The following is a 16,606-nucleotide window of genomic DNA, read 5'->3' as shown; positions in this document are numbered from 1 at the left end:
TTTCAACGATTGATTTAGCCAACTCAAATAAAACACTTAGCTCTCCTTCATACCTTCTATGTCTTTCCAACTTTTTTTGGTGGTAAAATACATGTAATATAAAATTTACCATCTTAAACATTTTTAATGCACAGTTTGGTGGCGTTGGGTACATTCACAGGGTCCTGCAGCCATCACTGCCATCCACCTCCAGGCCTCTCCAACCTTCCAAAGAGAAGGTCTGTCCCATTCAACACTCACTCCCCATCCCCTCTCCCTCAGCTCCTGGCAACCGTTCAACTTCCTGTCTCCATGATTCGATGACTCTAAGTACCTCATATAAGTATTTTATGACTGGCATATTTCACGTAGTATAACGTCCTCAAGGGGCATCCATGTTGTAGCATGACAGGATTTCCTTCCAAAGATGATTTCACTGTCCGTACAAACCACTTTGCTTGTCCACTCATCCACGGATGGACACTTTGGGTGCCTCCACTGTTTAGCTACCCTGAATAGTGGTACGTGTAGACATGGGTGTAGAAATGTCTCTGGGTGTATACCCTGAGCGGAATTGCTGGGCACAGGGTAATTCTGTTTTTAATTCTGTGAAGAACAGCCATTTGGTTTTCCACAGTGGCTGCGACTCTTTACATCCCCACCAACAGTGTACAGGGCTCTGCCTTCTCCACATCCTCGACAATGTTTATTTTCTATTTTATAGTTTAATCTGTGTTGCCTTCATGATAGTGACGTTGAGCTCCTTTTCATGTTCTTACAAGCCATTCATAGATTTTTCTTTGGAGAAATGCCTATTAAAGCCCTTGCCTGTTTTTAAATCAGGTTGTTTGGTTGCTGAGTTTTAAAAGTTCTCTATATATCCTGGATATTAATCCCCTACCAGACACAGAGGCTGTGCACATTTTCTCTCATTCTGTGGGCTGTCTTTCTACTCTGTTGACATTGTCTTCTGATGCAAGAAAGGTTTATATTTTCATAAAGTCCACACTGTCTATTTTTCCCTGTGCCTTTGGTATCATATCCAAAAAAATCACTGCCAAATCCAATGCCCTGAAACTTCTGCTCTGTTTTCTTGTTTTTTGAGACAGAGTCTCGCTCTGTCACCCAGGCTGGAGTGCAGTGGTGCGATCTCAGCTCACTGCAACCTCTGCCTCCCAGGTTCAAGCGATTCTCCTGCCTCAGCCTCCCAAGTAGCTGGGATTACAGGTGTACTTCATGCCATCTCGCTGGGCTAGTTTTGTGTATTTTTAGTAGAGACAGGGTTTCGCCTAGCTTTTACAATACTAGCCTCTTACAATACTAGCTTTTATAGTTGCCCACATATTTACCTTTACTGAGATCTTGATTTCTTCATATGGCTTCAAGCACATTGGCCAGGCTGGTCTCAAACTCCTGACCTCAAGTGATACACCCGCCTCAGCCCTGCAAGTGCTGGGATTACAGGAGTGAGCCGCCACACTCGGCCACTCTGTTTTCTTCTAAGAGTTTGATAGTCTTAAGCCTTACATTCAGATCTTAGGTTCATTTTGAACTAAGCTTTACACTTGGTGTTAAGGGTCCCACTTCATTTTTTTGCACATGGATAATCAGTTTCCCAATACCATTTGTGAAAAGACCACCCTTTCCCCATTGCATGGTCTTGGCTCCCTTGTCAAAAAAATCACTTGACCAAATATGTCAGGGTGTTTGGCTTTCTATTCTATTCCTTTAGTCTGCAGGTCTTTCATTATGCCAATACTGCTCTGTTTTGATTATTAGATTTGTAGTTTTGAAACCAAAAGTATGAGTCCTCCAGCTTTGCTCTTCAAGATTGTTGGGGCTACTTGAGGTCACTTGAGATTCTGTATGAATTTTAGGAGGAGATTTTTTATTTCTGAAAAACAAATCATTGGGACTTTGACAAGGATAGCATGTAATTTATAGATTAAGTTGAGTAGTGTTGACATCTTAACAATGCTGTGTTCCAATACATAGCCATGGGGTGTGTTTCCATTTGTTAATTCCTCTTAGCAATGTCTTGTCATTTTCATTGTATTCTTTCACCTCCTCCAAGTTAATTCCTAAGTACTTCATTATTTTGATGCTATTGTAATTATTTTCTTAATTCCCTTTTCAGATTTTCGTTAGTGTACAGAAACACAAGTGATTTTCCTGTTTACTTTACAACCTGTAACCTTAATTTATTAGTTTTTTAGTGGATTCTTTCAGATTTCCTGCATATAAGATCACATCAACAAATGGAGATAGTTTTACTTCTTCCTTTCAAATACGAATGACTTGTATTTATTTTTCTCACATAACTGCCTTGCTAGAATTTCCAGTACTATGTTGAATAGAAAAGGCCAAGGTGGCCATCTCTGCCTTGTTCCTGATCTTAGAGGAAAAGCTTTCAGTCTTTCACCTTGATATTTGTTCTCTGAGTTTTTCATATATGGCATTAACTATATTGAAGTAGTTTCCTTCTATTCCTAGTTTGTTCTTTTTGCCATAACAAGATGTTCAATTTTATAAAATACTTTTTGTACATCACTTGCAATGACTACAGCTGAATGCAGTGGCTCACACCTGTAATCCAAGCAGTTTGGGGGGCCAAGGTAGGACGATCACTTGAGCCAGTTCAGAATCAGCCTGGGCAACACAGAGACCCTATCTGTGTAAAAAGATAACCAAAAATTAGCTTGGCATCGTGGCACACACCTGTAGTTCTAGCTACTTAGGAGAATAAGGTAGGAGCTTGAGCCCAGGAGTTTCAGGCTGCAGTGAGCTATGATCACGCCACTGCACTCCACCCTGGGTGACAGAGCAAGACTCCATCCCTAATATTAAAAAAAAAAAAAAAAAAAAAGCTTTTAATAAAACATTGAGACGATCATGATTTTTTCTTTCATCCTGTTTTTGTGTGCATTACAATAATCAATTTTCTTATGTCAAAATATCTTTGCATTCTAAAAATAAATCTCACTAGGTCATGGTGTGTAATCTTCTAAATACGCTGCTAGTATTTACATTGCATAATCTTTTAAATACGTTGCCAGTATTTTGTTGAGGATTTCTGCATCAATGCTCCTCAGGCATGTTGATATTTTGTGCTTATGGTGTCTTTGGCTTTGATATCAGGATAGTAATGGTGGCTTCACAGAATGAATCAGAATGTGTTCCCACCTCTTCCATTTTTTTGGAAAAGCTTGAGGACTGGTAGTTATTCTTCAAATGTTTGGCAGAATTCACCAGGGAAGCCACTAGGTCCAAAGTGAGATTTTAAAGGACTAGTTCAATCTCCTTACTAGTCAATGGTCTATTCAGATTTTTACTTATTTTTATTAAATCTGAGTAGGTTTTGTCTCTAGGAATTTGTCCATTTCATCTAGGTTTTTAAATATGTTGACATACAATTGTTCCTATTATTCTCTCATAATCCTTTTTATTTCTGTAGAGCCAGTAGAAATGTCCCCATTTTCATTTCTGATTTTAGTAATGTCAATCTTTCTTAGCATACCTAACTAAAGGTTTGTCGGTTTTATTGATCTAAACACACTTTTTGGTTTCTTGATTTTCTCCATTGTTTTTGTTCTCTAATTTTAGCTCTGCTCTAATTTTTACTAAATTGTCTTCGCTCTACTTGCTATGGGTTTAGATTTTTTTCTAGTGCCTGAAACTAAGTGGATTCTTTCAGATTTCCTGCATATAAGATCACATCTTGCAGGGCAGGTCTAGTGGCAGCACACTTCCTCAGCTTTTGTTTATCTGGGAATGTCTTAATTTCGCCCTCACTTTTGAAGGACAGTTTTGTCAGTTGTAGGATTCTTGGTACCCAGTTTGTTGTTTTTCTTTTAGCAGTGTGAATATACCGGCCCACTGCTTTGGGGCCTCCAGTTTCTGATGAAAACTCTGTGGATAATTTTATTGGGGGCCCCTTGTATGTGATGAGTTGCTCCTACTCTGCTGCTTTCAAGGTCTTCTCTGTCTTTTGAAAGCTTAATTACAATGTGTCTCGGTGTGGATCTCTGAGTTTATCTTACCTGGAGTTCACGGTGCAACTTCGATGTTTATATTCATGTCTTTTATTAAACTTGGTGCGTTTTCAGCCATTATTATCTTCAAATATTCTCTCTGCCCCTTTCTTTCTCTTCTGCTTCATAGACCCCACAACATGTGCTCTGGTCAGCCTGATGGTGTCCTGCAGGCCCCATAGGCTCTGTTCACTTCAATCTTTTCTCTTTTTGCTCCTCAGACTCAGTTATTTCCACTGTCCTGTCTTCAAATTTGCTACTTCTGCTTTTGAATCACTCTGATGAATTTTTTCATTTCAGTTACTGTACTTTTCAGCTACAGAATTTCTTTCTGGTTTTTCCAGTTGTCTGTCTCATTACGATCCTTGCATTTGGTTCTATTTTCATTCTCTTGACTTTCTGCACATGTTCTCTGGCTTCCGTGAGCATCTTTAACACAGTTATTTAAAAGTATTTGTCTAGTGTACCTGCCAACAGATCCTTTCCAAGGACAGTTTGTTTCTATTTTTTTCCCTTTAAATGGGCCATACTTTGCTATTTCTTGGTATGCCTTGTCATTGTTTGTTGAAAACTGGACATCTGAATCTACTACTGTCGTACAACTCTGAAAAGAGGTCTCCTGTTCCCCCGGATTTGCCATTTTTGTTATTGCTGTGTTTATCGTTTTTTTTTGACAGCTCTAGGCTGTACCTGTGCCATGGTTCAGCCTGAGGTGTAAACGTAAGGTCTTCTCGGGTCTTTTCTGAGCCTCTCCCTGGGCAGCCCCACACACAGTTGTTTTTATACGTCCTAGTCTTCAATGTCTGGCTCCCAAAAGGGGAAAGAGAAAAATGAAGGAACAGGGGTCAGGGTAGAAAGCTGAAATGGACCAAAATTAACTGCAATGTGCTGACCAAGCCTCCCTGAAAGTTTTAGGCCTTCAGTAGATTCCGTAGTTACAGAACAGCTGCATCAGGCAGATCCTGCCCGCGAGGTAGACGTCTACCTGGGGAGCCAGATTCCTGGTGCTTCCTATTCCACCATCTTCCCAGAATCCTCTCAATCTTATTCTTGTTCTCAAAGTCAAACTTTTAAATTTTGTCTGAATTTTCATTGTGAAAAAAGGCCAACGAACTTGGCTTATCTTTCTCTGCACCACAGGCACCAAAAAGGAAGGTGCCTCTTTGCCCTGTGTCCACCAAGACCTCCACCTTGGCCACCTTCCACCTTCAGGGTGGGCTCCCGGAGGATGTGCCTCAGACAACATTTGGTGGTGGGGTTCGCGCCCACAGGGACCACCCGGGCCCACTGCGTCTGGGCCTAACAACCTACTTCCTCACTCAAGTATAAAGTAAAACCAACAAGACAGACAAATTTCTAGATAATAATCCTGAATTAGAGAAACACAGCTTGTTTAAAATGCCCATGCGCGTTTTATTAATAAAAACTAACAGTGCCAAGTTAAACAAGTCAAACAATTAAAGTCTCTTTATATTCCATAAAATATTACAGAAAAGTTTATTTGTGTTTCAATAAAAAGACTATCGTTTTAGAACAGGCAGCTAATAGCAACTGTGCAGTTAATGGGTTTTGTGAATAAATTTTAAAAGAGACTACTGCCTGTCCTTAAATTCCTTTTTTTTATAAAAAAAGAACTATTAAAAATGATTGACAAATTTTGAGTTAAAAAATTGTTAAAACATTCTCTATATTTAATTTCAATTTTATAATAGATTACAGGAAGATGCTTATGAAACAAATACATTTGTTTCAGTACATGTCTTTAAATGATAGACTTATAAGTATGTAAACAACTATATAATAAAAGGTTTCCAAACGCTGCCTGTAAGAAATCAGGCAAATTTTACCATAAGCAATAAACCATTCCAAGCCTTCCAGACAGTCTCCATAGCCGCACCAGCGTGGCAATAAGCTTTAACCAAACAAAAACAAACAAACAAAAGCACTTTGCAATTTGTTGCTGCAAAATAGGGAGAGAAAAGAGTGTATAAGCTTGATGGAATCACAACAGTCAATATAATTTAAGGGACAATAAAGTCAATAAGGTTGATGGTGTTTATTGTTTAAAAAGTCGAATTCTGCTGTTTGCTTGGGGTTGTTTAGAAAGTTGAATTCTGCTGTTTGCTTGGACACCGTACCACTGAACAAACTCCAGTCTCGCTATCCGCCAGCGGGGATGCCGTCCAGACTCACGGCAAATAAGCGGCATCGGGGCTCACCATCCACAACTGGAGGTGTTTTATTTTCTTGGATGTGGTTGAAATACAATTTCTTCAGCAAACTCAGCAAAAACTTTTCAGGGGCAAAAATGAACTCTGCACTTAAAGAAAAATAGCAAATGAAAACACAAAATCCTAACAAGTAAATAAACGCTCTGCATCAGCACACTGGTATCAAAACACACATCCACAGCACGTCCTAATCCTACGGGAAACAATCCTTGCTTATCAGAGGTGCATATCTAAATTCAATAGCTTACCAATATCTTCTTGGGAGTAGGCCAAAAGGAAACAGAAAACCCACATTAAAAAAAAAGTTTCTTTTCCCCAAACGTTTTCCTGAAGCTGAATCTGAAGTGGGGAGGACGTCAGTCGTCCTCGTCATTCTCGTTGAAGTCATCGTCCTCCTCGTCATCCTCCCCGACGTAGGACACCGGGGTCTCCACCCTGGAGCCGCTGTACTGAGACCCATTGGAGCTTGTGGCCAGCATCCCATCTGCACCGTTGGTCAGGTCACTGCAAGGCAGGAGGCGGATGAGGCGATCAGTGCAGGCGGCCCACTCAGCCTCCCCTCGCCTCAGGGCTTGTGGCCAAAGGACTGGCTGTGCCCCACAGGTGTGGGTTTTGTCAGTCACACAAACAGAACGGGGAGGTTGTGAGTGTCTGCACTATGGCACGCCAGCACTCTGGCACTACTCCATCCCTGTCTGGTTCTCTTTTGGCCCTGTCTCCTGGAACCCACAACGACAGAAACAGGAGGCTGAGCAGAGCCACACGCTGCCTCTCCCTCACTCATCATTCCATCAGGAGCAGTGCCCCAGAGGGAACAAACTGTAAAACCATTAGATCCCTCCTTCCAGGACTTTCACTCATAACCAGCAACAGGAAAAAAGAGAGCCTGGGGCAGGACAGGATGGAGTCCAGAGCGTGGGTCGAATCTGGCAGCGGGGACTGAGAACCCAGAGGGTTGGCAGCACCACAAAAACCTACCACCAACCAGTACTCACAACGTTCCTAACATTTAAAAATGTTTTTCAATTAACATAAAACCATATGTACATATTTTAATACATTTTAATGGTATTTATTAACACTACAATAAAAATGAGTCAACGTGCCTTTTGATGAAGTAATTCTGTATCTTGGAAGCAAGTCAGAAATGGTGAGAAATTCAGCCATCAAGCTGCTCACTGTAGTTTTTCTTATAACTGGGAACTACCTAGATGTCCTTTCCTGAGGTACTTTTATAAAATGTCCTATCATGCCACTATGAAAATTGGTATTTCATAAGAAATGGTAATAGCTTTGTTTCCATTGTTATGAAAAACTGACAAGTCTGAAGAATCACATCCATAAAAAGGATTATGTGATGATAAAAGTCCTGAAAATACCCACATCCCACCTCATGAAGAAGCAGTGTTAAACATGTTTACAGACTGACCTCCACACGTTCACACATAGCTACAAGAGAAAGAGAACCGGCCTCTGTCAACAGCTTGTCACCAAAGTCCTTTCTTCTATCACCACCTCACTGATCCCTGCCACAGATCAGTAACTCATCAGTCACCAGTCTCACCTTACAGGTGAGGAGGCCAAGGCTGGCAGAGGCTGGCTTTGCACCTCCAGAGCTGGCCAGGAAGCTACATGTGCCCGACACACCTATTACATCTCATGGCCACAGCACATCCCAACGCAGGCTCAAGCACACTGAAACTCACTACGTCGAGCCCTGTTATCCGGACCCATTGGTTACTAAGTTCTTGTATTTCTAATTAAAGATTTTATTAACACTTAAGATTAGTATAAAGTAATACTATATGTTGTATCACAATGCAATATAAAAGTTAATAAAATCAGTTTTGTTAATATTTACCATAAAAGTTATATTTATCTTTGAAGCACTAAGATCAATACCTAGGGACACCATTCTACTGTCTGGGATTGCGGGTCAAAGATTAAATACAAATTTATTTAAATAAAGGCCCTTTAATAGCATAGAAACAATATATATTCATACGATAAAATGTAAGCTGAAAAAGGCACAGAACAAAATATGTGTGCTGTGACCACGGATGCGTTCTGAGAAATACGTGTGCTGTGACCACAGACGCATGCTGAAAAATACATGTGCTATGACCGCAGACGCATTCTGAAAAACATGTGCACCGTGATCACAGACGCGTTCTGAAAAATACGTGCACCGTGACTGCAGATGTGTTCTGAAAAATGGGAGAAAAAACCTGCAAATACTTGCTATTACTTGGGCTGCCGGGGACAGGAGGGTTTGGGTGGTTTTCATTCCTACTTTACTTATTAGGTGATACTTTGATAAAAAACCACCATGTATTACTTTCAGTTTTTAGTGAGCAGAAACCAACTAAGAAAAGCAGCTCTCCACACAGGGAAAGCCAGCGGGGCCCCACTGCCTGGACAGACAAGCCACGTCAGAGCAGCCTCGGACCTGATGGCCACACCAGACGGCCGCCCTGCCTTGACGCCTGGACCCCCGGGGGAGGCCCAGACGACGCCTCTCCCACACCCTCAACCACTGTCACCTGGCAGAGAACCTTGTGCCGTTAGACGTGGAACCTGCCGTCGTGATGAACACGCCTCCAACAGTTCCCTGAGCCATTTCTGAAAAGGGAAAGAAAATAAGCGAATGGTCATGACACAGAAACAACACAAGACGCACAGGCAACCAACAAAATGACGCACAGTTCCACAGGACGGACGGCTGGAGAAGCTTCCAGATATCCTTCGCTTGTCCAGTATTTTCCACACTGCGCCACAGAGCAGGACATCCCACTGTGCAGTCACATAAGCCTGTCTTCTCTAAAAAGGCAAGAACAGCCTTGCAATAAATACCTGCACACACTGACTCACAAACGGCACGCGTGTGCTGCTGCCTCAGTATCATACCCGTCGTGAAACGGAACAGAATCAAGTGTCGAGCTGAAACCCTCTTCCCACAGCCCATCCTGGCGGCTCCATGAAGCATGGGACAGAGGCCAGGGTCAGGGCCCAGCCCACGTGGGTGACCAGAGCCCACTGTCACCTGACATCATGGACCAGCCAGATTTTCACAAGATCTGGGGCAGTTTAAGAGCTCAGGGAGGAATCTCTGACCCTCTCAGGGAATAAATCCACACCCCAAGTTTATCAGCAGATATGACACCTTCACAATTTCTCACCTTAAAGCCATCCTGCTGTCAGTGGCTGGGACCCTATGGCCCCCAAGGAAAGAATTCACCAAAACAGAAAAAAAGCTCCTTCAACAAAAGCTCCTGTGCTCCCGGCCCTCTGGAGCAGGACACCAGTGACTCTGAAATGCTTTTTCTTGGTGACTTTGCCCTAGTGACCAATCAGCTACCATCAGTGGGTGGGATCAGCAATTCAACTGCACTCCTCAAAGAATCTCAACTGCTACTTCTGGGCCTGCTTGGAGGGTAAAGTCCTGACTTAGCACCTCCTCACACAAACCACATGGGAAATCCACACGAGCCACCTGTGGACACAAGGCCCCCATATCCAGTGGGCGATGGCACTGGCTGGACCCCGCCCCGCCACACCCCCGCCCTCATCCCCTCACAGCCCGTTTGTCTTTGCTCCTGGCCCTACACACGTGGGCCCGATCTCAGCAAGACACACCCCGAGCCGGGAGGGGAGGGCGCCGTCCGAGGCTGGGGGCCATTCCTCACACAGCCACGCCGGGTTGCCTGGGCATTGCTGACCTGTCACGTATGGCTCCAGAGCCTTGGGGACCAGACTTCTGGCCATTTTAAGGTCTTCGGCAGAGCAGCTCCCCGACTCTAGCCCGCAAGCCATGCCCATCCGCTTCAGCACTTCTATGTCATCGTGGATTTCAAATGTGTTGTCAAAATTAAACAGATACTCAAATCTGAAGGGGAAAGGCACAGTCAGAAAGACAGGGTCTCCCAGCAGAGACGGTACACGCTGGGGTGGAGCCAGGACAGCTGACCCACTGACCACCACACACAGCCTCCCGGTTCCCAGTCATCAGTGTCTCCTCACAGAATTTATAAACTCCCAAGTAAACGAGATAAGAGGCAAATCGAGGCCTATTCTCCCCAGGACGACACGCCCTAAGGCACACGCTCCCGGAACCTTCCATCTGCCACATGGCGGCAGCCTCCCACCACCCCGCAACGGACAACAATTCGTGCAACATTTGCTATTTGTACAACATTTAAAACTTGTCCTAGTGACAATCCCAACAGGGTCGGCTCCCTCAAAAAGAGATGGGCGACCAGGGAACAGCTCCCCGCCCATAACCTACTTGTCATTGGAGATGCTGCAGTCGATGACTGTCTTCTTGCTGGTGTTGACGATGATGAAGGGCAGGTGGATGACGGAGTTGGGTGGCGGCGGCCGGCTGGCCTGCTGCTCCGCGTGCCGGTTTCTCTGCACCAGGTTCTTGAAGGCAATTTGCTAAAAAAAAAAAAAAAAAAAAAAAAAGAGGAGCCAGGTGGCCCATGGCGGCACAAGAACGAGGCCCCTGTGCTCAAGGGGTCCTCACAGCCCTCCCTGCGTCCACGCGACAGCGAGGAGTTGGCCTGGACGTCTGAAAGGCCAGTGCCGGCCACTGGGTGCTGACCTCTGCAGCCCAGGGAGAAAAGCACTCAGGAAATGGGATCCTGAGGGGAGAACTAAGGGAAAGCGGGTGCATAGCCATCCGTGCCCTGATAAAAGTGTCCTCCACGGCAAGGGCGCTCACACCACACAGCCATCTGTGCCAATGATATAAACGTCCGCCATGGCAACGGCGCTCACACCGCACAGCCATCCACGCCCTGATAAAAGTGTCCTCCACGGCAAGGGCGCTCACACCGCACAGCGTCTGTGCCAATGATAAAAACGTCTGCCGTGGCAAGGGCGCTCAACAAAACACCAATTTTGGAAGTCGATTCCTTGCTGTCCTTCACCCCTCTGAGACCACCCACCCCCACGGCACCTACAGGGTGATGGCCTTGGAAGGGGTGCCGTGCCGTGGACTTCGCCCACCCCTGAAAGTGGAACGCAGAAGGGCCCATGTGCTGCAGGGGTGCTCCTCTGGGGGAATGGGCCCTGCAAGGCTGAACCCAGGGCCAGGGCCTCAGGGCCCCAAACCAAGTGTTCCACTTGGAGAGAACTTCTTTGCTATTAATGTAGAGCCAGGAGATTCCCTTCCTCTCTCGGCCACCCTGGGTCTATCCCCACTTGGCAGGAACTAAGGCACTGGCAACCAGGACTGTCCCTCCTGACAGACTCTGTGGCCCCTGAGGAGCTCTTGCCCACGAGCCTCCATCACCACGGCTGCCACACCATCCCCTCTGGGAGGGCTCGAGCACACCTCGGTCAGGGCAGCAGCCAGCTCTGCAGTGAGCACCTTGCACACAACCCCCTCCACGCCAGACACGGGGCCCCCAAGGGTGCCGCCCACCCTCAGCACTCAATGGGAGGTGGCCAGCTCCAGGGCCCTGATCAGCGCTGTCAAGACCCAGGTGCACTGCGTCCACCACAGTTTTACAGGCCACGCCTGGCACCTGGGCCTTGGGTTAAGCACCTCTGAGGGGATTTTTCAAATGTTGCTTTTGCATGAAGTCATCCCTCCATCTGTCTTTTGCCTGTTTAGACACTGTGACAAGAGATACACACATACACATGTATGCACACATGCACACACGCACACACACAGGCACATGCACGCACACATGCATGCACACGCACGCACGCACATGCACAACCTCGCTCTGGGAATAAGGCCCACATTCAACACCTATGAGATGAACTCACACTCAGAATCTTAAAGCAGTCATTCGATTTGCCATGCAGGAGTATAACCCAAGGCAGTATGTTGCTGTTATAAAACTAAATTAGTAAAATAAAAATTACCCTGCCTCCACAGATACGTATTCTCTTACCTGTAGAATAAGTTCTTGAAGTTGAGACTGTTTCTGTTTTATTCTTTCAAGTCTCCTCTGTCTTTCCACCTTCAAAAACAAACCACCCAAGTGGAGAATCATCACAATTGTTCCACAGAGCATTTTTTAAAACCCACATCCTCACAGTGTTACGTATGTTTACCTAGAATGTAATCGAAGGGCTATGGACAAATCTAGACATAGCAGGTGCTACAAGATACAGGTGAGTTTTTCTTCCATTTCTAAACTATACCTTCTCCCCTCTCATTTCTTGGATTTAACTATGGTATCTAAAAATAAAACAAAAATCCCACAAACTAGGATTCAGAATTAACCTACACTAGAGTTTAACAGACTCTAGTGGGTCTGGGCCAACCATGCTCCCTCCCCTGACAGCCAAGACTGAGAAACGCAGGGAGACGTCTGCATGACCGTCTGCCAGCCGGACACAGAGAGCATAAGGGCACGGAGCCCAGACCCTTCTGAGTGACCGACGACAAAAACATCTACACGGACTTGAAGGGAAATCAAGGTTGAAGGAAGGCTGAAGGGGCACCTCTAAGTTCTGACATTCCTGAGCCGAGTTGGTGGGCAGACCAATCCACTTGATCTCCTTCTTCTCCTTGGAGATGATGTTCATGGCCATTAGCACGTTTAAGGCATCGTAGACACGCCGTCTTATGTTCTTCTGGTCATAAGCCTGGGGATGACAGGGAGTGGAGTTTCCAAATGATCCAAAAAGGCCTGTGGATCCCATCTTAAACTGTAGGCCACGGGCACCGGCTCAAAGGGGCACCCCGCTCATGGAGCTGTCACCCCAACACGTCCTCAGGGAGTGCTCCCACCCTACAGATGACGCAGGGCAAGACGGGGCTGTGCAAAGCCTGAGTGTGTTCCAGGAGGGGAGCTGGGGGCTCAGGTGTCGAGCCCAGCTGGTGAGGAGGGCGCTTCTGCATTTCTGGGCCGCTGGATGTGCAGAGCCGGCCCACGTGCTCACTCCCTGGAGTTGACAAAGCATCATGCCAGCAAATGGATTGGGAAAAATTCTTTTATGCTGTACTTGGAATTTTCTGTATGGTTTTAACTGCTCCCAATATTAAAAGAGCGAGACGTGCCGCACCGCTGGGTTCCGCCACCCCGGCCTCTCGGCCCCCGGCACACACTTACTGACTCGTTTGGTAAGACGTGGTTGTCGGCAGCACTGAACTCCGCGACCAGCTCGTCCGCCACCTCGTTGTAGGAAGTGGTCCCTTTCCGCTGCACCTTCTCGCAGACCTTCATGGAGAAATGCCGCAGGCCCTTGCCATTCTTCTCTCCTTTCCTGTTGCGCTTCCTTCAAAATACAAAGGAAAAAAGAAGCGACTGTCAGCCCTCCTGAGGATCAGCCTGAATCGAGGAATGCTTTTACCTGAGAGCTCTAATGAGCTGCACAAAAAGGGGCCACGTCCCACGGGCCCAGCAGATCCAACACGTGAGCAGGCCAGGACCCCCAGCCCCAGCCCCCAGGCCCAGTGGTCCTGCAGGTCAGAAAGCAAGTGTCTCCCCAGCAGGCTGCACCACTGTCCTTCCAAGTGTCAGGGAAAACGGGAGGCGTCCCCAGGACCCAAACCAGCGCATGGGAGGCATGCCGGTACACCAAGCACCACATTTCTTTTTGTTGTTGTTTTTTCTTTTTTGAGACGGAGTCTCGCTCTGTCTTGGGCTGGAGTGCGGTGGCGCGATCTCAGCTCACTGCAACCTCCACCTCCTGGGTTCAAGCGATTCTCCTGCCTCAGCCTCCCGAATAGCTGGGATTACAGGCACGTGCCACCACATCTGGCTAATTTTTTTGTATTTTTAGTAGAGACAGGGTTTCACCATGCTGGCCAGGATGGTCTCAATCTCTTGACCTCGTGATCTGCTGGCCTCAGCCTCTAGGATTACAGGCGTGAGCCACAAGCACCACTTTTCTAAAGAGGGCAGCCAGAATCAGGAACTATGGGACGTTCCAGTGTAAATTTGGGAATTCTTAGGACAAATTTCAGCAGGCTATAATTTCATACAGCTTGGGCTGTGATAGCCGCTTGACAACAGGTGCAAACCACTAAGTGTGCTTCAGGTCGAGGGAAAGCCCAACTCTGTACACTCTGGTCAGTCCCCGCATGGCGGGAAAGGCCACCTGAGGTTCCTAGCTGGTGAAGCTTTGGGCACCAACACAGGCAGGCTTTTGTAGCTTTGCGTGTGTGTTTTTAAGGAAAGACACAGTTCATTGGATCTTGCTTTAGTGGAAGGAGCAGCTCTGATGGGACTGCCCGTGGGGGCCGTAACCCCAGGGGCAGTAGAGGCTGAATTCAGGGGCAGTGGGTGAAATCCATCCCACGTGCTCCCAGCACAGACGAGGAAAAGTCTCCAAGGTCCTGTGGCAAGTACAAGGCCAGCTTCTCCCCGTCTTGGCCAAGAGCTGCCAGCCCTTCAAAGAGCACCCACTACACCAGACACAAAGCGGGGTGGGCAGTGCGCCTCGGCTGCACACCTGTGCAGGCCACGATGATGGGTGAGTGTGATTCCAAGGCTGACATCAATGCGTGTGGGAGCCCCATCGCACGACTGTGTGACACATGTGGCCCAGGAGAACGTGGAGGTGCGAACCGCAAGCAATCCTACAACTCTAAGGGTCCAGAGGGAAGTGCTCACCCGGCAGACCAAGGTGAGGAGTCGGAAGGCTGGTTCTGAGAGGCAAAGTGAGTGCTGGGGGTGTGTGGGCTTCCTACCACCAGGGTGTTTGACGCTGCCGGTCTCTGAGGCGTACCAATTACCTACAGTCAAAAAAGACAATTCAGACAGTCAGTCCCCTCCCACATGGCGAGGGTGCCACGCCCACCATCTGTTCGCTATCTGCAGCCACTGCTGAATTTCGTTAACCACAGTGAGCAGCCACGACGGAGCAGGAAAAACGTCCGGAGGTGGACGCTTCTGTCACGGTGACGGCATCACCACACCTGTTCTGAATGTGGCTCATCTTCCTCTTGTCAGTCACAGGCATCTTCTCCAATTACACAAAAGCAACAAGAAACTTTGGATGACCCAAGCTAGCAAGAACAGGACAGGGCAGAGCGTGACCCCCAAACCACACACAAGGCGCTAACCGTCAAGTTTAACGAAGGGGGCGGCATGGAATTCCACACAGGGCACTTGAGCAGGCTTATATTTTTCCCTTCACCCTTTTACTTCCTTTTAGTGATATGGATGAGGATGAAATTGTAACCTTCCGTGGTACTAAAAAGAGGCCTGAAACAAACCAAAAACAGCTCTCAAAAGACAAAAGCTCAGGCAGGGTGACAGCAGCTGCTCCCCCAGCCCAGCAGGGTGACAGCCATCACCTGGTAACCCTGTGCCCTGTCCGGGGGGACCCCGCACCCGCAATGGTGTCAGGCAAGGAGGGAGGGCGACCAGCACTGGGGGCAGAAAGTAGGGGCTCCACACGCCCCCAGGGCTCACACACCTGGGCCCCTCTGGGGGGAACCACCAGAGGCAACGCCAGTGTGGATGCTGACCCACCCGCCCCACCCCGCAGCACACCCGAGGTGTCAACAACTGTCTCTTCCTTCAGGGACATGCTGGTTTGACTTTTGACAAGGTCTTATCACTTTAGTTCCACAATGAATGTTCGAGTGTGTAATACCTGGGCATCCTCATACAGGCAAACACCACTGACTTTTCAAAGATCTTGTGGCACGACTATCTAAACTGGAAACGTTATTTCTCAGTAAATGTTCAGTCACTCAATTCACCACAAATCAAAGTGCCTCAGCGACTAAACTGCTTGTGTGGACATGCAGTTTCCGTTAAAGGGATTGGAGCTGGACACCTGCATGCTGGTGGGGGGGCTTCATGTAGCCGACGCCCTGAGCTACTCTAAGCTGGGCCCCCCCAGCTCCCCTTCTTACAGGGATAAATGCATCACCTGCCGTGGCCCTGGCAGCGGCTGACGGGGACGCTTCCCAACTATCCCTACGCCAGATCGCCTGTCAGCTCCTGAGAAGAAAAACATTTCAAGGACTGATCTTTTCACTGACACTCATGTCTCCGATGATCAGAGACTCATCAGAGTGCGGCCTTCTGTGGATCACCCCGTTAGCAGGCCATGAAATCAAACAAGTGAATTTTCTGCAAAATGAAACCATACAAAAGATAAATCTCCTGGGCGTGGATCAATGTCCTGTGAAACTTGTTTTGTTCAATACGTGTGTGTGTGTGCTGCTGGGGCACTGGGCCACGTGGGAGATCGAAACAGCTGACAAAAGGACCCTGTGACCTGGGTTGCCTGCGAGCACACTGGCCCCATACGGCTTCCTGCGTTGAGTTCAGCGGATGCTGTTCTCCGGGAGTCGATGTGAGACTGAGAACCTGCCAGCTCCACGCCAGGCAGTGCCGGCTGGCTCCGCACATACCACACACACAGGTATAGGGGGCTGGA

The 16,606-nt window shown here is 47.2% G+C and overlaps 1 protein-coding gene across 4 annotated transcripts in view; it reads right to left on the bottom strand.

Annotated features, from left to right (window-relative positions):
* Positions 1 to 5,399: 5,399 nt before the first annotated feature.
* TFDP1 (transcription factor Dp-1) overlaps positions 5,400 to 16,606 on the bottom strand; it is a 51,823-nt gene continuing 40,616 nt past the window's right edge. For 3 of the 4 annotated variants that reach the window (XM_032151417.2, XM_032151418.2, XM_058438124.1), the window contains exons 5-12: positions 14,824 to 14,945; positions 13,318 to 13,483; positions 12,707 to 12,850; positions 12,151 to 12,219; positions 10,527 to 10,678; positions 9,961 to 10,127; positions 8,785 to 8,863; positions 5,400 to 6,745 (exon numbers count right to left, since the gene is read on the bottom strand). In XM_032151417.2, coding sequence (XP_032007308.1) covers positions 6,598 to 6,745; positions 8,785 to 8,863; positions 9,961 to 10,127; positions 10,527 to 10,678; positions 12,151 to 12,219; positions 12,707 to 12,850; positions 13,318 to 13,483; positions 14,824 to 14,945 — 1,047 coding nt within the window. In that variant the 3' untranslated portion in view covers positions 5,400 to 6,597. The remainder of the gene's footprint in view (positions 6,746 to 8,784; positions 8,864 to 9,960; positions 10,128 to 10,526; positions 10,679 to 12,150; positions 12,220 to 12,706; positions 12,851 to 13,317; positions 13,484 to 14,823; positions 14,946 to 16,606) is intronic. The other variant, XM_032151419.2, reaches the window with a different exon arrangement.

The sequence above is a fragment of the Hylobates moloch genome, unplaced genomic scaffold, assembly GCF_009828535.3.
Source record: "Hylobates moloch isolate HMO894 unplaced genomic scaffold, HMol_V3 SCAFFOLD_4, whole genome shotgun sequence".
In the NCBI taxonomy this organism is placed as follows: Eukaryota; Metazoa; Chordata; class Mammalia; order Primates; family Hylobatidae; genus Hylobates; species Hylobates moloch.
This window is presented reverse-complemented; position numbering and strand designations above follow the sequence as displayed.